We start from the raw sequence: 25,876 nt of genomic DNA, 5'->3' as shown, positions 1-25,876 counted from the left end.
TGTCGCGGGGCAGGGTCGCACGGTGACGGCTCCACCTTGTCCCACTGGAGCCATCCCAACTGGTCAAGTCCAGCGTTCGACCCCAGCGCAGGAAACCATGTCATCCCAGTTTGGGTCAGGAGAGAGGCACTGTATAAGGGCTACCGCCCGAAGCACAGACTGCATCAAAAAGACAGAATGCAATGGCAGCATAAGGTCTAAACACACTGTATAATGACTACTACCCGAAGCGAACTTCAGAGGATACCTCCCCGCGAACTTCAGAGGATACTCAACAGATATTCTCATTTCATGGGTACCCTAGACCTTCATATAAATGTGAAAAAAACCTTTGTGATGACGGCAGGGACCGGGAGAAAACACCCGAAAGATTTAATCCTTAAAAATCAAAAAATAGAGTTTGCTACTGAATATTGCTACTTGGGTATCACAATAGATAACAAATTGTCCTGGAAAATGGCAGTGGAAGCAAGGAAACATTGCTTTAAGAGAGCGATAGCGGCCTTGGTGTCTTTCTCGCAAAAACTGGGAAAACGACCACCTCTGGAATTACTAGCCATCTACAGAGCTAAGTGCCAATCAACAGCACTAGCGTATGGGGCCATATGGATGTCTCTTCCCTGCAAATTGCAGAAAATAATCTTCTGAGGTTCCTCTTAACTGCCCCAAAGCGATCCTCTACGTATGCATGCCATGTTGAACTAGGCATCCCGTACATTGAGGACTTGGCAAGAATACAACCGCTACTCCTATGGCGCCGTATTTGGACCTCAGAAAAAAACGCCCTCACCAAGACAATAGTGGCAGATGCTATGACACTAGACCATGCTCTAAAAATAAAATGGCTAGCTTACATCAGGAACTTTTTTATTGACCTTGGAGCCGAAAAATACTATTCTACTCCCGAAAAAATCAGTGAACTCTCAAAAAAACAACTACAAACACTAGCCCTGGGACATTTGCAAAACCTGAGACTGCAAATCGAAGCAGGCAAACCGTCTGTCCAACATGCTGTAATGGTCCAATCCACTTTTTCTATCCAGCCTTATTTAAATCTTGAAATCAGTGCTTTTGATCGTTTTCTTTTGGTAAGATTCAGATTAAACCTTTTTCATAGGCTAGTGGCATTCCCAGTACCAAATGCATGGGATACGAGTTTACCCCTGTGTCCCTGCGATGAGAAGTCATTTCAAACCACTTTACATACAGTCTTGTTTTGTAAATTTTATCACGAACATCGTAAACTCTGGTTATTGACCCTGTTGAAATCATGGGGATTCAGGCAGTGTCGCCCTGCTATGTTAAGCTTTCAGCTCTTGGATACTGAAATTACCTGTTACCATGTTCTTAATTTTTTTAAATGCATATATAGACACAGAAAAAATCTGTAAAGTAAGTTTTTCTAACTTAGAGTACTTGTAAATAGTCTTCTGAAAACTTAGCAATGTCTATGAAATTATTCTGCATTTTAAAACTCATGTTTAAAAAACTTTTTCTTTTTATGATTTACTTACTATGTATTAATATTGCTTTTATGGATTTCTAATATTGAAAGTCCGAATAAAGAATTTATATATATACTACCCGAAGCACAAACTGCATCTGAAAGCAGAATGCCATGGCAGCATAATGACTAAACATACTGTTTAAGGACTGCCACCCCGCAGCACAAACCATGTCAAAAAGACAACATGCCATGGCAGCATAAGGACTAAACAAGCTGTATAAGGATTACCATTCGAAGCACAAACTACACCAAAAAGACAGAATGCCATGGCTGTATAATGACTAAACACTGTATAAGGACTACCTCCCTGAGGCACAAACTGCATCAAAAACACAGAATGCCATGGCTGTATAAGGACTAAACACACTGTATAAGGGCTGCCTCCCTGAGGCACAAACTGCATCTAAAAGACGGAATGCCATGGCTGTATAAGGACTAAACACACTGTATAAGGGCTACCACCTGAAGCACAGCCTGCATCAAAAAGACAGATTGGCATGGCAGCATCAGGGCTAAACACACTGTATAAGGACTGCTGCCTCGAAACCCAAACTGCATCAAAAACACAGAATGCAATGCAGCATAAGGTCTAAACACACCGTATAAGGGCTACCGCCCTGAAGCACAAACTGCATCAAAAACACAGAATGCCATGGCTGTATAAGGACTAAACACACTGTATAAGGGCTGCTTCCCTGAGGCACAAACTGCATCTAAAAGACGGAATGCCATGGCTGTATAAGGACTAAACACACTGTATAAAGGCTGCCTCCCTGAGGCACAAACTGCATCTAAAAGACGGAATGCCCTGGCTGTATAAGGACTAAACACACTGTATAAGGGCTGCCTCCCTGAGGCACAAACTGCATCTAAAAGACGGAATGCCATGGCTGTATAAGGACTTGTAGTGTAGCTCCTATTTTCCCAATAGGCTCTGCGCATTGGAATAGTGCCTACAGCAGTAAAGGCCTAGGCCAGACGTTAACTAGGTCTACTACTGTCGATACTAGACTTAATTTTTGGGTTTGCCAGCTAAGCTCAGAGTTCGCTAGAAACTTTCTCGAATGTTCAAGGAAGGTTTAACTCCCCTGATTAGACAAGAAGGGATTTAGTTTCTGACAACCATAGAACATGACAACTTTGCTCTCCCCTAATCAAGAGTCAATCTCGAGAGTCGTGTGAGCACAAGGCAATTATTTTACTCAGTCAGTACGTGCATTCTTAGTCTCATCAGAATGTAGAGAAAAGGAAGAGACGGGCGTGTTCAATAAAAGATGTTATTTATTGATCAGTCTCTTTTCTCGTACAAGAGAAATGGATCGATATTATTGCAATACTTATAGTTAAGTAAAGTGCATACATTAGAAGCAATAGTATAAAATAATACTGTAAAAACATTGATATGGTTTCTGAGCCATATGATGTTTAAAATGATTAAAATATATTTACATACACATATACATTTGACTAAACGTACTCAACTGGTGTTTCTAAATACGCCTACCCCGTGTACCTGACCTAAGTCTAATGCGTGGGCGGGAATAGAAAGTTACAGTTTAGTTTAAGTTTGTTTTTGCCAAGTGAATAACTAAAGAATTCTCTAGGAGGGGTTATTCAGTTCTGTACCTGGAATTTAGGATGAATGAGGAATGGTATCTCTTTCTCTGCTCTCGATATTCCAGGCTGCCTGCGAGGGCTGCCCAGAAGCGCCGGTGCTGGGTCTCTCGGCTTGAGATAGCAGCGCGTCTCTCAGCGCGTCAGGAAGGCGGGGCTGCTGCCTGCGGGGTCTGCTTCTGCTCTCGGCTTCGGCAAGTATGGCTGCTCCGTCTTGTCACCACGCGTGTGTTTGCATAGGGCAAGGTCGGCAATATTTATACCTTAAAGGTGCCGAGATTGACGTAAGGATGGACATAGGTACGTCAATAAAGATGTCATACGACTTGCTCGTTAGCACATTCTTTACTAAAGTTCTCTGTGAAATCAAAACAATGGCCGCACGGATTATCCAGGTTGTCATAGGTTTGATTTGTTATGAGAACGTCGTATGCCTTATCAGGGGCTGGAGGAATGTCGCTTGTCTAATTAGATCTCAAGCGTTATGACCTAATCAGATAACACGTTCCTGTGCCGTAGTGTGACTGCGTCAGATAACGGTATCTGCATCATGGGGGATTTCTTGCCTCATGGGCTGACTGTTAGTTAACTAGCTAGTAAGTTTAACCAGAATAGGGTCAGGAATAGGGGGATCGAATCAGAACCTATAGAAATACACGACACCCACTCCACGCTAACTATGGTCATATCTACTAATCTATGCATAGTATAACATAGTACAACATACTATAGAGTATAGTGTATACCTTACCACCCCAAAATACATAAATGCATTTCGAAATTTTCAAATATACTGAAAAATTGCAGTCATATATATTGTATGCACTTAAGCTATGAATTAGATGCAAAAGTGAACACGCATTGTTATGCATTATTGATTGTTGGTATATGAGAAATACACATGAAATGGCTCTTAATATGGCTATACAGAAAAAAAGTCGAAACCATTTCATCACATAAAATCTATTGCGAACATACCAGCGGGCAGCTAAAGTCTATAAAGTCTATAAAGTATCTAAAATAGAAATCTTAGTTCTCTAGGAATAGTCTCTTACTTTAAGCAGAAAATCAGTGTCCCGGGAAAAAATATATAGAAAAATATTTTAGGGGCTTGCTGAAAAAAGTTGCTGTCCGTGAACTGGATTGTAATTGTTCATGTGACTTTATTTTAAAGTTGAAGGCCGAATTCAGGGAACGCCGTGTGCGAGTTTACTCAAAAGTCTCTATTTCTGTTCCGGAGAGAACATCATATCATTCAGGCTTTCGAAAAAACTGTCAACAGCTTCATGGGAAAGTTCCTCTAAGTCGGAAATAGGGGTAACCATGCATTCATGCGCATGATTGTCTCCATTGACATTCTGATTTGCATTGCTGACAGAAGGTCGTACCTGTTCGATGCTGCTTTCATCTTGAACTTCACTACTCTTCAATCGCAGTGGTGAAGATTCCAGGAATGCCGTCATCAGAATTGGCAGCCTTTGAGGGCAGCACAGTGCGTGAACCTTGGTAGGAACCAACAGTGTATCTGCATCCACCGGCGCATCCGATTGTAGCGTCAGACAGGTGTCTAACACGCATTCTTCTCCGCATAGCAGACACCTTAGTACAGGTAAAACACACCTTTGCCACATTGGTCGAAATGATAGAAACCAAGTCATGTTTAGGTCTCTAAGCCGGGATAGTCCCAGGATTTTTGATATCCGGTCCCGGTATCCAATGGCTAGGATCGTATCTTCCATTGTCGCGAGAGTTTGATCTGTGACATGGGTTGCCATAACGAAAAATAAGGACTAGGAATAGGATTCCTGCAATTAGTCCTAGGATCAGGGGAAGTCCGCCAAAAATCGAATGGACGAAGTCTGGAAAAATACCCAGTATGGCTTTGAATGGTGTTAATGCCATCGAAAATACTGTCTTAAATACCTTTGAGACCCCTGTGGTATCAGAAATATTTAAGATTTCGCTCAGGATTTCCGCGAAATGTACGGGGGAATTAGTTGATAATAATGTATGTATCTCTGCAGTCGTCCTTGCGACTTGTAGATCATACGTTTCTTTAGATGACGTGAGCCTTGTAGGCGTCTGAAGAAGCACTGTTTTCATTCTGCTTAAAGTGTCTATTCGAATAGAAGTAATTTTCAAACTGGGCCATGCCCTTGCCTCCCTGTCTGGAAAGGAGCTGGGAAACAAAGAACGTCCACAGCACTTGACCTTCGCCGTCGTAGTGACGAGATAAGGAGTCCCGGGCATAAGACTACAGCATCTGCGGTCTACAATAAGAATGTAACTCCCATTATAGAGTCTTTGAAAGAATGGTTCTATTTCAGTTGCAGGTGCGCCTTGCTGGTGACATGAAAGGTTGTATGAATTCCCTTCACAGGCTCCGTGCAAACTAATACCGTTACACAGAAGCGTGCCGCTTAGTGACATAGCACAATTGTTGCCACTAAGAAACACTTTCTGTCCTTTGTTACTGACACATGCATGTGAATAGGGCAGGTTCCATGTTGTTTTAAGGTACCCCTTTCCCAATTTCTCGTACATGCCAGCCTGTATATATTTTTGGCAGTATTGAAACCTGAAGGTTGAGATTGGAATATTTATGATTCCGTGGATTATCCATTCACTGACAGGTCGTTCTGACATTGTCAACGGTAATCTTTCTAGTTTTTCAATGCTCAAGATTGTATAATCAGCACCCTTTTGCGCCATACCGATTTGTCTATCAGTAAGGTTAAAGATTTGGAATAGTGACGTTGTGTTGATTAAACGCCAAGGCACATAGCCTGAACGCAGATTTTGTAACGTCCAGCCAAGCTGTACAATAGAACGCAATTGTGACTGACCATGTTGTAATAACAGTAAGTCTTGCGATAATATATCGATTGCTGAAGACACAATGCTGTCCAATGAAAAAATTCTGGAGGACAGAGTCATTAACCCATTGTCCACTACAGAAAGTGATTTTTCCAAATTAATACGGTCAATTTCCCGTATTCTTTCTGCTGTTTCAATTTGAGTAACCTTCCAGGCCTCATTGTATGCTGCATATACAGAGGCTGCTATGAAACGCTTTTGACGCTGTTTGCGTGGTCCCATTATGAAATCACGCAAGTCAGCACCATCAGTAAGTAAAGTTAGGTGTTGCTTAATTTCAGGCAGTGTGGAAGTTTGTAGCCATTGAAGGCATAATTTGCCCACACTGTAGGTTGTTATTATCCCTGGGTGATGTCTTTGGGGATATCTAGGGTCTGGCCTGGTCATTTTGAAACCCTGTGTTTTATTCAGGAATCTATCTTGACAGTTATTTGTATCTGTGGGCCAGATCAACCATTGTTTCCAATCAGGATGTGTTCTGTTTTGGATAAGTATATGGTTTATGTCTATTTCTTCATCTGTTTCAGAGTTATTGCTAAACATTGTTGGCTTTGGAATAGACAGGTTATTTAAATCTTTGATTTTGGCTAAGCCAAGACAGGTGGTTTGTTGAACGGTGTCATTTAAAAATATCATTTGTTCTGGGATCATGCAGGCTCTAAACAAAGCTTCTATACCCTGTACTTGCCATTCTTTTGTGCCCCAAACACTTTTCAAATCAACATGTTTGTCCCAATAATCAAATCCAAAAGTATTCATTTTTTCAAAGAAAGAATCTGAATATATCAATTTTGTGTTGGTTATCATGGTTTTCATCCCTGTCTTGTTTGACAATTTGTAATAAAATGTTTCAGCATTAGTTATGTTAAAACCTGAAAAATATGAATATTTGCCATACACGGTTCTAGAGCTCCCTTTTGGAGGTGTAGCACAATGTTCCCATTGATTAAAATTTAAAACATTTCTAGGTTGTGCAGATTTATGCAAGAAATGGTTACCATAATGGTTATAGCAGTACATGCTGTCATAATTTGTAGAACCCTGCAAATAATCATGTTTTGTAAATTTAGCAGACATTACTAAGTCAGACATCATATTGTTTATACTTTCAAAGTCCCAATCATCAGCAAATGAGTTTGGTTTTGCAAAGTCACTCAAGGAGATCTTGATTTGGTGTGGATATTTCAGGATCTCGACCGGACCATAAATTTCATAGTCAGTGTTGTCCCAGGCTACCCCACCAGGTATTGGAATTGCTGTGAAGTTGGCTGAAGAAAGTTCTGAAGAAAGTTCTCGTTTCTCGACGTGTGAAGATGTGTGTGGTTTGAGGACCAAGTTGATGTTCTGACTTGCTGTGTCCATTTTAGCATATTTTCCCTCAATGAAGCGTCCCAAGGTAAATACCATGATGAGCCAAAGTATGAGGATAAATGCACCAAAACCCACCCAAAATTCAATCCATGGAGTAACTAGATATGTTTCTTTCAGTTGTTTCAAAAGTTCCTTAGCTTTGTCTTTAAAGGATTTTGATGATGGCTGTGTCTTTTGTTCGCTGAAACCTTCAGAGGAATCATCGAAGTTGATGAAGTAACCAGATGCAGTTCTGTCAATTGTTCCAATTGGTTCAGGATTTTTGTTTCTTGCATTTTCACTTGGTACTTCTGTATAGATTGGTGTGTCTCTGCTAAATGTCTTTATTTGGGTTTTCAGAGGTCTAAGTTCTATTGCATTGTTGCATAGTCCTTGTTGTTCTTCCGTAGGCGTTTCGAATGTGATGAGCCTCTTTGATAGGACCTCTGTACTGGTAGCAAACCTTGGTGTTCTGCTACTTATTGGGAGTCCACTTGGCCTACTGTTTGTTATCGGCCACATGTTGTGGTTTTACCAGGTCGATGGATACAACTCGGTTCTCCTTTTTTCCAGCAAGTGGCGGTAGTACAACTGATCTTGTCCCGTTGACAGACAAGACAGGAACTGCTTTTCTGTAAGAAGGCCCAAATTCCTTCTTTACCGCGATCTTCTCCCTGACTAGATCCCCGACTTTTGGAATCCAGACAGGTCTTGCTGGGACAGGTGGTGATTCTTCAGTGGTCGTTGGCTGTTCTTTCAACTGTATGTTGCTCAGGTCTTTTCTTGTTTTGTTTAAGTCCTGCAAAATAGCCAAACGGTCTTTGACATCAAAGCTTTTTTCTGTTACCACTGAAGTCTGACTATCAAGGTCAGAGATCAACATCCTAGTTCCGAATAATAATTCGTACGGACTGAATCCCTTCAGAGAATTTCTTGGCAAGTTATTAAGACTACGTTGGACACTTATTAGATGTTTGACCCACCCAGCTCCCGAACCTAATATCCTTTCTATTATAGATTGCTTTCTGTCTTGGTTTTTTCTTTACACCATCCCATACCCTCAGGAAGGAAGTGAGAAGATTCCCGCTGGGCTGTGCTCATTTGGCCATTCTTTCCCCCCCCAGGCTGGATTGCCTGAGAAAAGGAAAAAAAATTGGTCGAACGTAGCATGCTCTTAGCGTATATGCCATTTAGACTCGCAAATCTTGTATAACAGTCCGGACGTCAGCCGAGTGTTGTGGATCTACATTATAAGTGGGAACTAGCCTGTATATGTTAATCGCAAGCCATTCTTTTTAGTGGTGATGTTATCTGCCTTGATACGACGAGGTATTAAACTGCTTCTCTCCCCACTGCGATCTCTGTTGCAGTTTGGGCAGTTTTTTACAAACATGGTGTAGTGCAGGCTCATGCCTGGCCACCAGTACCGTGATTGTAATTCTTCCAGAGAATCCTTTAATTTAAGGTGTCTGAGACCCTCGCCCATGTGTGCGTCTGCGATTAACAAGTTTCTCCTGTCCATGTTTGGAATCACTCTATCCCCCACTCCAGGGATTCGAGCAAAAGGAATGGAGTTTGCATCTATGATGTATGTGTAATTGAGTGGATAGTTGATCGGTAACGCCGAGCAGTCGCCTTTTGATGACGTTTTTACTGCCAGCAATGTTTCGCCGTCAATGTATTTCAATGTACGCTTTTTTCGATCTACGGGAGCCGGTTTACTGGCTGCCGCTGCGGCTGTTTCAGCCAATGAATTCCCTACAACGTGAACGCCATCACGCTGGTGACTCAGTGAGTGTGTCACGTGAGTCTTTGGTAGTTCTTTTTTCAAAAGAGCTACCTGTTCCCAGAGCAGTCTCTGCTTTATTGGTGCATCCGTGTCATCTTTGTAATCGTTCTGAATCCAGGTCTGCAAATCCTTGTTATATGCTTTGACGCAGAAATATGAATCTGACACTATAAGTGTCGGGAATTCGCGATCCGCATTATCTAGCGCCATTTTCAAAGCTAATATTTCAGTTTGTAGTTCTGAATTAGTTTCTACTGAGTGTGATTTTGTTAATAGAGGTCTTAGTTTACCTCCGTGCCACACTTCTTTTGTAATCTCACATGTGGGATTGTATGCATGTTCTCCCCAAACGGAGGGTTGAGCATGTCCGTCTGTATAGATTACACAGGCGTAATGTCGTAGAGGCAGAATGTCGATTGGCAGAGGATACGTTTTTTCATATTTTAGATTTTTTAATTCTTCTAGTTCTGGATCAAAGAAGTAATATACTTTGTCCGTTGTGATTGAATTTACCCATTGTAACCATTCTGGATCCAATGTTGTTGTTGGTAAATTACACGGTGTTGTTAATGCCTCAAAAGCTGATTCTGCTGTTCTGACTGTGATATGTCTACCGTCAGCTATGTCTTTTTCTCTAGCTATTGCGGTTTGAACTGCTTGAACAATTTTTCCTTTGTTGTTGAATCTCTGTTCAGCTTTTGTGTACAAATGTGATTTGAATGCAATTGGTACCTTATCTCCCTCATTAGAGGTTAGGTATGTGAATCCGCATCTCCCTGGGATGACTCGGATCACAAGGTTGCGTGTATTATCACGGGTTTCTAATTTTGTTTTAATTAGCATGTCTGTTTGTAAGGATCTCAAAATTTCTGTGTGTGCTTGAGTCCAACTGGATCTTTTAAAGTCTGGTTTAATTAGATCGTAAAGGGGTTTGACCCTTTCTGCGTAATTTGCAATGTAAGTTCTTCCGAAATTTAGGAAGCCTAGAATTGACTGTAGGTTTTTTAGTGTTTTAGGAGCTTGGATTACGGCACATTTCTCTAGGAAATTGTCTGCCAGGCTTTTGCCTTCACTTGATAACTCATATCCTAAGAATAGGACCGTCAGATGGGCAATTCTGGACTTTTTGAAGTTGAATTTGTAACCCTCTGCAGCGAAACCAAGTATTATGGTGTTCACTCTTTTCAAGTGAGTCTCCAAGTCATCATCTGTTAAGTAAATGTCATCGACATAAGATAATGCTTCATCATCATATAGTTGTAGTAATTCTGTTACTCTCGCTGAGAATACCCCCGGGCTGTTCTTGTACCCCTGGGCTAACCGACAGAATTGTTTTTGAGTGCCATTTACTGAGAATGCAGTTAAATATCTGCTCTCTGGTGCTATGTTTTGACAAAAGAATCCGTTGGAGATGTCCAAGGTTGTTTTGTATTTTTTGCGCACTATGTTATTCATTAGTGCAGCACTGTGTGAGTTTTGCACTGCAAAAGTTTTGCAACATGTGTTAAGGTGTCGGTAATCCAAAACTAGACGGTACGAATTGTCTGGTTTGGAGACCGGAAATAAAGGATTGTTCATTTGTGAGGTGCAAGTTTCAATCACCCCTTGGTATTCTAGCTGATCTAGTATTTCATTTACTTGTTTTTTAGCTTCTTGCTTAATTGGGTACTGCCTTTGTGCAGTAGGTTGTGATTTTAACTGGACTTTGTGAGGAGGAGAATCCTCATCCCATCCTACATGATTTTTATATAAAGCAGGTGCTAAGGCCACTGCCCACTTTCTAGCAAGTGTATATTTTTTATGAATCGGTATTTGATTAGAGAAGGCAGGCATAATTACTTCTTCGCCATGAGGGCACTCCCTGACAAACTCTGGTGGCCAGTCTTTTTCAGCTAGAAGGATGTCATAGCCCTTGGATAGGTTATCCCAAAATAGTCCCCTTATTTTCCTAGTCTTATCTCCCTCTATACGTAATGTTATCTCGTATATTTTGTGGGGCTTGCTAACTCTGGTATCTGCAGTTTCCACTTGAAGGTATTCATTCGTGTCCACTGTCTCCAGATGATTCATAAGGACTTTGCGAGCTATGCTCACCTCTGCTGCGCTGTCTAGCATTGTCTGAGCCCATTCTCCGTTTTTCAGTTGTGTCCTCAGTATTCTCGGCATTGTTAACTACCTTGATACTGGCTACCTTCTTTTTTGGAAATTGTGATTTCTTTTTCAGTTGAGCAGGTTCCTTGTCTTTGGACTTGGCGTGCTCTTCTGATCGTCCTCTTCTTTCCGATTTCTGCGAGGAATTCTGAAAAGATTGAGAGGGACGTGTATCAATGTCTTGATATCTATCAGGTTTTTTAATATTATCCCTATTTCTAAGGTTATATCTATTCCCAGAGGGTTCACTCTGAGGTGACCTTTGTCTCGGGTTCGGAGATTTCTCTCTTCGCCTAGGAGACCTTCCTCTGGACTGGAATTTCTTTACTTTAGGATTGGATTGTTTATTTCCATCCCAGTTCTTTTTTGGTGAATTATTATTAAAAAATATTTTTTCTGGACTTGTAGTCAGTTGCGATTTTACTGGTATTCCACCTAGACTATCTCTGCCTAGTTCTTCATAGGATTTTTCTATGATTCTGGCAATTTCAGCTGGTTGGTCTGCTATATCTGTCTCTTTTAACCTCTGGCGGATCGCCACGTTTGCTGCTTCACCCTTTATGTTGGCTAGTAATATAGCCGAGACCTGCTTGAAGTCTTTCAGTAATTTCATACCAAGAGTTAAAGCAGGTTCTGGACCGTATTCATCTTGAATTTGTTTTAGCACATCTGGTATCACCGAAATGGATGGAACACCGTGCGTTTTTGTATAGATGGAAGCAAAGACTGTACCCCAAGTGTCACAGTCCTCAATGTGTGGTGCGATTCCCATTGGGAGACATATAGTCAGAATCCTGTGTTTTTCTAATGGGGTGGTGTCAGGAAACACCGCCTCTATTTGGGTAATTTTCTGTGCCAACCAGAATGGTATTTGTTCCCGTTTAGCTGGAACTTTACCTAGGCAGGATTGGATGTTCTGTGGTGTGATTTTATTTGTGTTCCCCTGGTGAGGGGTCAGCTGTGGAATTTTAATCGCTGGCTGAATTGTTGAAGTCCGCATTACATACTGAACTAATTGTCTATGAATTTTTAGTAGTTGTTTTAGCTGTATTAATAGCTCTGCTGCAGGCATTCTTTCGATGTCTGGATGTGGTGTGTATCCGGCTAGGACCGGCCACGTTGCTCCTGGTCTTCCTAAAGGACCGAGCCTTGTAATGTGATTGTTATGTATTAGGGCGCCATCAAATAAGAGCAAATGCTCTTGGAATTTGAGTGGTACTTCCACCTCCTCGAAAGGAGTGTACGTTTCAGGAGGTTCCTCTACTTTGTAATAGTGGAAGTACTTTGTTACAGCATTTGCTGCTGGAAAATGTATCCATGTATAGTATACCTCTGTCTGCCGATATTCGTGTGCCTCAATTACGAATATGACTGTGCCACCTCTAGGTGTCAGTCCATTTTCTATAAGTTTTAAGGTTATAGATCTCCTTTTAATGACCGGAATAAGTATTATATCCGCGTCTGCTGCTTGCATGGTAGCATCAGCATCTGCTATTTCAGTAGCTAATCTAATTGCCTCTCTTTCTCCATCGCTGTCTCCCATTTTACTGACAGGATGGTATTATTTTTGTTTGCAGATCAGGTTTCTTTATGGAAACAGAGATTAGATGCACAATATTTTGGAACTGTTTTATCCTTCAACGTTGACTAGACCAAGAACCATACATAGGAGTTCCCTCCTGCGAGGTTTTGGAGGATATAATAACCTTTCACCCACTCCAGACGTCTTTGGAGTATTTGGGAAAAGGGGTCTGAGTGAGAAAGCACGACTGAGTTACTCTAAATGTCTTACGTTAGTTTTATCGCCCTTTCCAAACACGTTGGGCGCCATGTAGTGTAGCTCCTATTTTCCCAATAGGCTCTGCGCATTGGAATAGTGCCTACAGCAGTAAAGGCCTAGGCCAGACGTTAACTAGGTCTACTACTGTCGATACTAGACTTAATTTTTGGGTTTGCCAGCTAAGCTCAGAGTTCGCTAGAAACTTTCTCGAATGTTCAAGGAAGGTTTAACTCCCCTGATTAGACAAGAAGGGATTTAGTTTCTGACAACCATAGAACATGACAACTTTGCTCTCCCCTAATCAAGAGTCAATCTCGAGAGTCGTGTGAGCACAAGGCAATTATTTTACTCAGTCAGTACGTGCATTCTTAGTCTCATCAGAATGTAGAGAAAAGGAAGAGACGGGCGTGTTCAATAAAAGATGTTATTTATTGATCAGTCTCTTTTCTCGTACAAGAGAAATGGATCGATATTATTGCAATACTTATAGTTAAGTAAAGTGCATACATTAGAAGCAATAGTATAAAATAATACTGTAAAAACATTGATATGGTTTCTGAGCCATATGATGTTTAAAATGATTAAAATATATTTACATACACATATACATTTGACTAAACGTACTCAACTGGTGTTTCTAAATACGCCTACCCCGTGTACCTGACCTAAGTCTAATGCGTGGGCGGGAATAGAAAGTTACAGTTTAGTTTAAGTTTGTTTTTGCCAAGTGAATAACTAAAGAATTCTCTAGGAGGGGTTATTCAGTTCTGTACCTGGAATTTAGGATGAATGAGGAATGGTATCTCTTTCTCTGCTCTCGATATTCCAGGCTGCCTGCGAGGGCTGCCCAGAAGCGCCGGTGCTGGGTCTCTCGGCTTGAGATAGCAGCGCGTCTCTCAGCGCGTCAGGAAGGCGGGGCTGCTGCCTGCGGGGTCTGCTTCTGCTCTCGGCTTCGGCAAGTATGGCTGCTCCGTCTTGTCACCACGCGTGTGTTTGCATAGGGCAAGGTCGGCAATATTTATACCTTAAAGGTGCCGAGATTGACGTAAGGATGGACATAGGTACGTCAATAAAGATGTCATACGACTTGCTCGTTAGCACATTCTTTACTAAAGTTCTCTGTGAAATCAAAACAATGGCCGCACGGATTATCCAGGTTGTCATAGGTTTGATTTGTTATGAGAACGTCGTATGCCTTATCAGGGGCTGGAGGAATGTCGCTTGTCTAATTAGATCTCAAGCGTTATGACCTAATCAGATAACACGTTCCTGTGCCGTAGTGTGACTGCGTCAGATAACGGTATCTGCATCATGGGGGATTTCTTGCCTCATGGGCTGACTGTTAGTTAACTAGCTAGTAAGTTTAACCAGAATAGGGTCAGGAATAGGGGAATCGAATCAGAACCTATAGAAATACACGACAGACTAAACACAATGTATAAGGGCTGCTTCTCTGAGGCACAAACTGCATCTAAAAGACGGAATGCCATGGCTGTATAAGGACTAAACACACTGTATAAAGGCTGCCTCCCTGAGGCACAAACTGCATCTAAAAGACGGAATGCCATGGCTGTATAAGGACTAAACACACTGTATAAGGGCTGCTTCTCTGAGGCACAAACTGCATCTAAAAGACGGAATGCCATGGCTGTATAAGGACTAAACACACTGTATAAAGGCTGCCTCCCTGAGGCACAAACTGCATCTAAAAGACGGAATGCCATGGCTGTATAAGGACTAAACACACTGTATAAGGGCTGCCTCCCTAAGGCACAAACTGCATCTAAAAGCCGGAATGCCATGGCTGTATAAGGACTAAACACAATGTATAAGGGCTGCTTCCCTGAGGCACAAACTGCATCTAAAAGACGGAATGCCCTGGCTGTATAAGGACTAAACACACTGTATAAAGGCTACCGCCCGAGGCACAAACTGCATCTAAAAGACGGAATGCCATGGCTGTATAAGGACTAAACACACTGTATAAGGGCTGCTTCCCTGAGACACAAACTGCATCTAAAAGACGGAATGCCATGGCTGTATAAGGACTAAACACACTGTATAAAGGCTACCACCTGAAGCACAGCCTGCATCAAAAAGACAGATTGGCATGGCAGCATCAGGGCTAAACACACTGTATAAGGGCTGCTTCCCTGAGACACAAACTGCATCTAAAAGACGGAATGCCATGGCTGTATAAGGACTAAACACAATGTATAAGGGCTACCACCTGAAGCACAGCCTGCATCAAAAAGACGGAATGTCATGGCTGTATAAGGACTAAACACACTGTATAAGGGCTGCCTCCCTGAGGCACAAACTGCATCTAAAAGACGGAATGCCATGGCTGTATAAGGACTAAACACACTGTATAAGGGCTGCTTCCCTGAGGCACAAACTGCATCTAAAAGACGGAATGCCATGGCTGTATAAGGACTAAACACACTGTATAAGGGCTACCGCCCGAGGCACAAACTGCATCTAAAAGACGGAATGCCATGGCTGTATAAGGACTAAACACACTGTATAAGGGCTGCCTCCCTGAGGCACAAACTGCATCTAAAAGACGGAATGCCATGGCTGTATAAGGACTAAACACACTGTAAAAGGGCTGCCTCCCTGAGGCACAAACTGCATCTAAAAGACGGAATGCCATGGCTGTATAAGGACTAAACACAATGTATAAGGGCTGCTTCCCTGAGGCACAAACTGCATCTAAAAGACGGAATGCCATGGCTGTATAAGGACTAAACACACTGTATAAGGGCTGCCTCCCTGAGGCACAAACTGCATCTAAAAGACGGAATGCCATGGCTGTATAAGGACTAAACACACTGTATAAGGGCTACCACCTGAAGCACAGCCTGCATCAAAAAGACAGATTGGCATGGCAGCATCAGGGCTAAACACACTGTATAAGGACTGCTGCTTTGAAACCCAAACTGCATCAAAAACACAGAATGCAATGCAGCATAAGGTCTAAACACACTGTATAATGACTACCACCCGAAGCACAAACCACATCTGAAAGCAAAATGCCATAGCAGCATAAGGACTAAACACACTGCACAAGGACTGCCAGCCTGCAGCACAAACCCCATCAAAAAGAAAAAATACCATGGCAGCATATGGACTAAACAAACTGTATAAGAACTACCTTCCGAAGCACAAACTGAATCAAAAACATAGAATACCATGGTTGAATAAGGACTAAACACACTGTATAAGGAAAACCACTGTAAGCAAAAACTGCATCAAAAAAACGGAATGCCATGGCTCTATAAGCATTAAACACTGTATAAAAACTACCATCCAGAGCATAAACTACATAAAAAAAGCAGAATTCCATAACAGTACAAGGATTAAACACACTACTGTCCTATGGTTCAAAGCAATACCTACTGTGAAACTCCAGGGTAATTAGACAAATCCTGTATATTTATCATTTCTCAAAGTCATTGACATACATCAGATAATTAATGTCCAACAGAAATGAATCAAAGCAAAGCATCTTTACTCTGTTGGACAGAATTTATAATTGGTTCTATAAGGATGGGGTGCAGTAGGTACAGTGTGAAAAGTGGAGGCGACTCACTGACTTTGAGAAATGGTAAATATACTGGATTTGTCTAATTACCTTGGAGTTTCACAATAGTTATCGCAATGGGACAGTTGTTGTGTTTAGTACCAATACCATTGCCCTCCTGAGCCTATATGGGTTGTCCTTGTTATATTTACATGGTTGTATTATGAGGCAGTCATATTTTTTACTTTTGCCCTACAATTCAGGTCAATAACAACTTATTTGGTTTTTACAAAAGTTGCAGCAAGTCCGGGGTGCCAGTGTATCTATCAAGGTGACTGGTTTATCATTGGTTCAACTCTGCAACCCTCACTCTCTAACATCTGTGTTGAGCTGGCCCTCTCCGCTACCTTGACTTTTCTAAAAATTGGCCAGGATCAATTTCTTTGACCATGCATTTCTGGACTTAATTCAAGTGAAAGATATGGCTGTTTTCTAGTTGGGTTTCATCATTTCCCCCAAAAAAATATTGACTCATTGGCATGCTACCACCTAGTGGGTCTTTGGGTGGTGAAATGGATTGAAACCGGGACAGGAGGGCCTTTCATGAGAATGGAGTCGATGTAAGGGAGACGAAAAGAACAAGGGTCCTTCTGAGATCCGCTCTAGGGCCTACGCATATGTTGTTTTTATCAATTGCTCATTGCCATGAACTTTAAGCTCTGTAGTGGAGCCAATATCATAAAGGGATTAAGCTCTACTCTGCTTGGTTAAAAGGTAGCCATAAAGATACAGTATTAACAAGTTGAAAGTCCTGATTTAGTAAAACTAAAAAGGATCACCAGTTAGATCAGTCTTGTGTGCATGAATACTTTTTTGGGAACGTTTTGTCCTGAGACATCAAACCAAGTTATGGTTGTAAGTCATTAAAAATGCTTTGCCTATGCACTTCTACAGTGTCTCCGGAGAGCGAGAATGAATGCCACACATGCCTTTTCCATTTGTGGCCCTAAGTGGGAAGGCTATGCCCAGACATGAGTCTGTGCTCAAGCTGGAGTCAAGCTAGCCTGGCTGATGATGGGTGGTATCCCCAAACTGGTCCCAGGATGCTGGTTTCTGTTCCAGGGAGGACCTGGCTTGGCAGTTCAGGCTGGACTGGTCCCATGATGGACAGGGTCAAAACTGATTTGCATATAGCTGGGTCCAAAGTGGCGTGATGAGCAAATGAACGATGGATTAAACCCAGATCCTTGTGACTGGGGGTGAATGTTTGCATTGTTCAGCATTCCGTCCATCATTTGTTCCTTTTGCATTTGACGCCCTAAGTGTGAAGGCTATGCCCGGACGTGGGTCCCTTGCTCACTGCGCCACTGGATTCAAGCTAGCCTGACTGATGAGGGGTGATGCCCCAAAACCGGTTCCAGGATGCTTGTTTCCGGTCCAGGGTGGTCTTGGCTTGGTAGTTCGGGCTAGACTGTTCCTATGAGGCACAGGGTCAAGACTGATTTGCATATGGCTGGGTCTAAACTGGGGTGGCGTGGGGAGCAAAAGAATGATGGATTCAACCCAGATCCTTGTGACTGGGGGTGAATGTTTGCATTGTTCAGCATTTTGTCCATCATTTCTTCCTTTTACACATGAGGGAGTAAGCATGTTGGTTCTTCGTGTTTTAAGGAACTCACAGTTGTGACAGATGTTGGAACTGCAGCAGATGATAATAACCTGCCGAACCGGGGTTGGAACCGAGGTCTCCTAGTTCAAAGTTCTTAATCAAGCAACTAGTCTACAGGACTATATTTTCTGCATTTCCTAGATTGGGATCAAGCAATAGAGCGCATCCTTTATTCTTGTTTTATGTGAAAGAAAGACTTCACCAAATTAGCTGTCGAGCTAATATGCAAATAATAAGCTCAGTTTACTGCCAAAAACAATTAGACAAACAGGGTTTGCTGCCTGCCTTCTCCTCCGCACCCCCTACTTCTTGTTGATGAGTCTTGTGTTTGTCCCTTTGCAGAACACTGAGATCTACAAGATGACGTCGGAGCAGTTCCACACCGCTGCCACCAACGCAGAGTTCCGCGTCAAGTAAGTTGTCTCTCTTACTTCCCTGCCTTGCTTTGGTTGTGGAAACAGATCAACAAAGGGAAGATGTGCCTGGCGGGTGGGTGTTTCCGACTCATGCGCGTGCTGCAAGGGGATCTTCAATGTTGCCAAATAACTCTATCAAAGTCGTTAATAATGCGATGTGTTTGAAGAAAATAGATTGCCAACGCAGGCAGCCGCGCTGCACTTGCTGAGTGTGGTGGTGGTTGCACAGATGTCCCTGAATATGCGAGACGGGGCTGAGCCATTAATTACAACTGGGATATGTGCAGTTGGACTGGCCTAGGCCGTGGCGATGCCGCCACCTGTTTGATGATGGCAGTCTTGTTATGTGTGCCATGAAAATGTTCCCAACCAGCACCTGTAGGAGACCAGATCCCATCTACCATTCTCAATTGCCTTCCAGACCAGGGTCACACAGTTTATAGCACAGTCTCCAATTCATGCTGTGGTTGGGGGTAGGGGGTCGTCCCGCTGGCCTGCGACCGTAGTTTTCTGCTACCTTAGTGTATATGAGACTTTACCAGCAAAGACATGAACAACTGTTCTCCCCTTCATCCTACCTCAAACACTGCTTTCTCCTTCTGTAGCCCCTGATCTAACCATCTGCTTCTTTTTCACTCCCTATGAAAAATAAATCTGAACACAATTCTGTTTAATGTCACAGGGTAAATAAATGGGGGCACCCCTTTTTACAACCTTGACACCGTTTGCAGATGTCCAACAGCCTAACTATTATTGATCAAATATTGTAAATAAGTTGAATCAACCTTCTTGGACCCCATTACATAGTTAGTTTTGTTTTTCACTTGGTTCCATTCATTACTTTACTTACCAGAGCCTACATTAAGTCAGCTGGGTAATAAATGCAAGCTCTAACAACAAAACAATTAAAATACAGGTCATAATCAAAAAGATGCCACATACTTTTTTTTCTGACATTACATATGCATACTGTATTTCTTGTCTAAGCGGACTGTCTGTTATATGTTACCTTTTATGGCTGATTTAATAAAGTGTAAGTGCAAATGTGCGTAAAACGTTCACACCTGTGTCACGATCGGTTTCAGCTTTAAATTCCTACTCTCCTCATTAAGCCCTCGAAGGATACGTTGCAGCAGCAAATTATAGTTCATCTTGTTCAGATGAACACAATTTGAGAATATCAATGCTAATTTCTCGCACTCCGTATACTAAAAAGATTTAACCTATTGATCAAATAATTGGGGCACAGCAGTAAGAAATAAGAAATGGTTACAGCGGCACTGACATGGCACCAGTCGATATTTGTCCTTGTCACTTGATATCACGGTAGCAGTAGATGGTTGTCCTCGTCGAGCTTTCCATTTTTATGGTGCCTTACAGTGGATTGTATACAAATTTTATTCAAAGTGACCTAAAATCGGAAGACATCATTTACCATGGCGTCTGAACCACACAGTGTCTTTACAACGCAGTCTGAACAACGAATGTGTCTTTAGCACGCGTTCCTTTAGTCTGCAAGTTCAAGTTATTACGACAACTTGCTTTAGGGATGTTGGATTTTGAGTCCAACAACATCCCTACTGATACCAGTGACGTAACGAAACTTGAGGGGGGGGCCCTCCTACAAGGTACGTGGAGGGCCCCCCTCTGGACTCAATTAGGAGCTCTCCGGCCGGAGTACTGTGCTGAGGGGACCTGCGGGGGCCTGTGTTACGCTCCTGATTGATACATATAGTAAATTATACTATTCCAAAGTCCAGCACTTCCCTAAGGCAAGTAGTTGTAACCACTTGCGTCCTAAAGGAACGTGTTGAAACAACGCAGTCGTTGTTTAGACTGCATTCTTTAGGCATGCGTGGTTCTGCATGTAACCACCAAAATCAGGAGAACATAAATATTTCTGAAAATATTTTTTGTCCTCAATAGCCAGGCCCGTTACATGACCAATCAGCGTACAGAAGACTCTGGTCATCGTATTAAAAAAATGCATGTGGTGTCTCATACGCAACCTCCCCGGTGCACATCTCAAGCCTACGCGCGCCCTTCCCTCAAAATTCATGGATCCATGACTCGGGTTGGATGGGGGATTCGAGAGCAAACCCCGCTAATCCTGCGGCTGCAGCGAAAGCCAATGGCGTTCCGCCCTGGTAATGCGCTCAGCTTGGGGGGGGGGGGGGCGCGGATAGTAGAATAGGGCAGGTCTCCCAGAAGGCTGCGGCCATTGTTTTAGCATTGTCTCGGTCTCCTTTAGAGTGTTTCCTTTAGATTAGCCTGCGAGGATTAAATGTTATTACATTCGCTGAATCTGTAAAAAGAATCGCTGAAGAGGTTATGGCTTAGTGCAGACGTTACAGATTTTCTTTTCCCTAAAGGGCCGCATTTTTTTCGCCTGAATTCGGCTTAGCCTGTGTTTTTCATTTTATTGGAGTCTGGAAACCAGAGCTGCAGATTTTTTTTGTCCTGCGTGAGCGCGCATGGGCCGCTATTGAGGCTTTTTAAATGAGGATTAGAAAGTCGTTTAAAGATAAAATTATTCAGAGGCGAATCGTGTTTTTCTCGCTCTGTGATCTCGCAGCTCTGCCCCGATTCTCCTCTTGGAATGGATTTCTTTTCGGTCTGTTTTTCCCCCTGTTCGGGGGGCGGTTTGCAGTGCTCAGGCCTCCGAGGCAGCGTGTCCTCTCTGTCAGGCCTTCTTGGAAACCCAGTGCCTGGCCTTAAACTGAGTCGTTCTGTTGCAAACACAGCTTTAGCGCCAAACCAGGTATTTCTGAAACTGCATCTTTATTAGAAAACGAAATGGACAAAGCAATTGCATGCAGGGTCCTTGCAAACTCCAGCGGTCACCTTGCCTTCCAGTGTCCCTCTCTGCCTTCCACCTAGCAGTAAAACTGAGGGACCCGTGATCATGTCCCTTTAATTGTCTGGAGACTGATTGATTATTTATTTCAGGGTTTATAGCGCAAACTCCACCAAGCAGGGTTTCAGAGCGCTGCATGGAGGGTGTGAGAAACACCTGGCAAGAGCTGGTCGTGCCTTGACCGGGGATGTAAGTAAGCTGACTGTTTACAGTACAATTTTAGGTCAGAAATGAACAGGCGATAACAGTCCAGGGCATATAATCTTGGGCAGGTTTCTCCAACGAGTGGCCACTAGTAGTTCTCCGGCTACCTTTAGGCAGCCCTCCCGTGAGCAGCCCAGCCTACTAAATGAGAAGCTTTTGCTTGGGTGAATTAATATATGTACCGTATTTTCCGGCGTATAAGACGACTTTTTAACCCCTTGAAATGTTCTGGAAAGTCGGGGGTCGTCTTATACGCCGGGTGCCAAATTTGACGGTATGTTTTCATGTGTTTTTACATAGCGCGGACTTCACCCGAAGGTGTCAGACTGCTTCTCAATAGGAAATGGTGCATTACAGGAGGAAAAAGTGACATGTGTGCAAGTAGAGGTACGGTATAGGAGGGAACTCAAACACAAGAACGAACGTTACGTAGGCGATGGTGGCACTGTGCACCGCGTTGGAAGTGGGGGTAGTCTTATACGGCGAGTATAGCACGAAACCTACATTTTATCAAGAAAAGTAGGGGATAGTCTTATACGCCGGGTCGTCTTATACGCCGGAAAATATGGTATACCAAAATTCGAAAGTATGCAACAATGTATGTATTTTTTAAATTCACAAGCTGATGTTTGGAGGAAAATGGTTGAAAATGCTAATATAATTAAAGATGATAAATCGTGCAATGTTGGGGCGACTCATTACGTATAGTTATGCCTTGGTGCCAGGGGCATTGCAGCTATGGTTGTAATTTTATACCCACCTAGAGGCGTGCCACATTGACAACGCCTTTTGTACATTACTGCTGGCACCAGGTCAAGGCTGATGTGATCACTGCTCCGAAACTTGCATACGGTGGCCACTGATGTAATCCTGTATTATGATGGTCACAATTCCATCACTAGTAATAGTAGTTCGGGATGATCTTCACTGAAAATAAGTAGCTCTTATTACTGAAAAGGTTGGCGACGTTTTCTAATTAATGAGGGCTAGAGCAGTGGGTTGAGGGAGGTATCATGATTACCAGCAGTTTCCCCCAATGACTAATCACCACATATTGCTTGGCTTATGCATTCTACACCAAGTCATTTCCTATGTTTGGTCGCTGTAGGAGAGTAGGGTCTGCTTTCCTATGGTCACCCCACTTTTTGCTTTTTGCTTCACTGGTTTTCGACTTAGATGTGGCTGTGGGCCTGCTAATCAGACCCACAGCCCTGCTGTTCTCTCTCTAAATTCACACCATGTACTTTAGGTACATCACCAATTGGGAATTGGGTCACTCTTGTGAGTCCCTGTACAGTGTACCATAGGTACCCAGGGCAAAGGTGCACCCAAGGCCTACCAGGTGCTGCAGCATATCTTTTGCCACCCCTGGATGGCCATCCAAACTGACACAACTGGCAGATCACTCAGCTGGGGCAAGGTTGTGTAATCACCCCTTGCTTAGATATAGTATACCTATATCTAACCTTATATCTAGACACATATACACCTATAAGTCACTCCTATGGCAGGCCTTAACAATCCTGGAGGCAGAGTGCTTGGTTTTATGTGAGATGGTGCTCTAGCATGAGCTGAGCCTGTCTGCAGCTTACGGAACCATGTCCTTATAGCTGTTCTAGGATATAGCCATACCATATATATATATATATATATATATATATATATAGTGCATTATGAACCTCGCGGTTAAATGCTAACTTTGGTTTGGCTTTATCAAAACATGTCGTGTAAGGTGTCATACGCTTTGGAATACTACCCCCTCGCCAGTTCTGGCGACTGGGGTAGCATTCCACCCTTCTAGAGGGAGAAGACATGTTGTTCCTACTAATCCCGGTTAAAGTTAACCAGAGCCTCAACATCACAAAATGGATGCTGCTGCCACAGACACAAGTCTGACCTCCTGCTGCTGGGAGTCCTTCCAGCGAGGGAGGCTTGGACAATAGGTTTCCTGTCTTGGGAGGTGTGAGCACCACCCCAGACAGGCCATAGTGTATTGGGGCAGGGAGGGCTGAATGAAATGAGACACTGCCTGGGGCACACAAGGTGTCCCATGCATAGTCCAGTTCAAACCGGTGCTGGGGCACTCCAGCCCCAGCTCTGGCGCGAAACTGGACAAAGGGAAAGGGGTGTAACCATCCCCTTCCTGGGTCCCACCCATAGGAGGGACCCAGCAGGTAATCCAGCCCCTAAATTTGGTATATAGGTAGGAGCTGAGTCCCAAGACTTTAGATTGTTTCCTGACTGAAACTTGAAACGAAACTCTGGACCTTCGACATTCTTCTTGACATAGAAGACTGAAGAATCTCCCTTGTGGTCAAGGAGTGACCACCCTGCACAAGCAGGCACCATCGAGCGATCAACGGTTTGCTTTGTCGACTCTCCAGCCGGAGCCCGAGCACAGTGCCTGACAAGACCCGGACTTCCAGACTTCCAACAGCCCGATCCACAGTCCCAGCAGAGCTGAGACCCGTGGAGGCGACGAGAGACGTGGGACCGGCCATCTTGGAAAGCCAGCAAATTGCTTTCCGTGCACCTTCAGAGGCACCCTCGAAGTTGTGCATTGGGGATTGAGAAGCCCCAGCCCCGAGCACCAACTGCACCGACGATCAGCCCTCCACACTCCACGAGTTCTGCGTGGGGCCCTTCTGCATTTTCCTGCTCGACGCGTCTGTCCGGTCACTTGCCCGTTGGCTAGTGGCCTCTGTGATGACGAAACTTTGAATCTACACCGCTGGTCCGGTTGCTCCAGACTGGCCCTTGCTTCCCTGAAAAAGAGAAGCCCATCAGACCTTGCTGGTCTGATCAAGAAGCCATCTTCGATTCCTGCGTGGGTTGCCTTTGCCAAGGCTTGTTGACTCCAATCCGGAAGCCAACACCGCCGACAGCGAGAGCCTTCGTGGGACAGTCCGTATCCAGCGCCCTGGTCGTCGTCGACACCTCCTGGTCCACGTGGCTGCAGAGACAAGCTTCACGACATCACCTGATTGCTTCGCGACATCGCCTGGTTCCTTCCTGGTTCCATCCTGGTCACTGGCTAGTGACCCAGACTCTGTCCCCTCTGCTTTCAGGTACTCTTCATCCTCGATCCACCCTTGGATCCAACCGGACACTTCTCTCCTGGTCGCCTGCAGCATCTTTCTCCAAGGCTCCATAGGAATCAGCGACAAAACCCAACACACTTTGACACCTATGCACCCGCTTCCTGTGGGTGAGGTAACGCGAGTATTTCGGTACTCCTGTGGGTATTGACTATCCTAGTGTCCTAGTTTCAAGTAGCTTTTCCCTAGTCCACCCGGAAGTGTCCTAAAAGAACTAGTTTCCATTTCTTTCGTTCCCATTATTACTCTATGGTAACTCACGTGCGTGTAAAGACACTGCACGCGCATCCCGTGGGCCTCCTGCTCCCTATCCTTTGGTAGTACAGTGTAGCCCCAGCGATTTTCCAGGCCCTAGGCCTATCCTTTGTTTGTGAAGTGGTCCTTATACCACTATTTTAGTATATGGTTCGAAGTGCCCCTAGGGCATTACTGTATTTTGTGCAACTTATTGTATGTTTATTAAGTATCTTGTTATGGGCTTGTGCCATTGACCTCATAAAGAGTTCAGAGGATTAATTTAGTAATAAATACATATATATTTTATATATATCCTGTGTGGTGTCCTTTCATTTGGTATTAAAGGGATTGCATATGGTAGAACAGCTGGCTTCACATGCCCTCTTGAGTTTAGCCTAAGACTGCTTTGTCCACGCTACCACTAGGATAGCTGGTCTATAAGGTTGACTTTACAACCATCACCATAAGGGTTGTTTGGACTGGTGCAAGGTGCTCACTAGAATAGTGAACATCATATACCAGGACAACTTCTCACAGTCGCTTCCTGTCCGCGTAAGCTGTGGCGGGTATGATGATGGTGTGCAGTATACGCTTTCAGAATGGTATCTGCAGTAACTATTCCTCCCGACGTGGGCCACTGCCTCAACAGAAACCAGATGCTGACACGGTACAGTGCACAATTTCTAGTATTGTTGCCTCAAGTCCACGCAGAGAGACAGGAAGTCAGATCCTGGGCAGGTCCAAATGTGTTCACTTGTGAACTGGTCCAGAGGCACAGATGGTGCTGGTGATGGCCCAACA

The 25,876-nt window shown here is 43.5% G+C and overlaps 1 protein-coding gene across 1 annotated transcript in view; it reads left to right on the top strand.

The window, feature by feature from the left end:
• The window catches only part of CHCHD6 (coiled-coil-helix-coiled-coil-helix domain containing 6), an 890,347-nt gene that overhangs the window by 402,354 nt on the left and 462,117 nt on the right, over positions 1-25,876 (top strand). The window contains exon 6 of the mRNA XM_078661730.1: positions 18,606-18,676. Coding sequence (XP_078517856.1) covers positions 18,606-18,676 — 71 coding nt within the window. The remainder of the gene's footprint in view (positions 1-18,605; positions 18,677-25,876) is intronic.

The sequence above is a fragment of the Lissotriton helveticus genome, chromosome 9, assembly GCF_964261635.1.
Source record: "Lissotriton helveticus chromosome 9, aLisHel1.1, whole genome shotgun sequence".
In the NCBI taxonomy this organism is placed as follows: Eukaryota; Metazoa; Chordata; class Amphibia; order Caudata; family Salamandridae; genus Lissotriton; species Lissotriton helveticus.
This window is presented reverse-complemented; position numbering and strand designations above follow the sequence as displayed.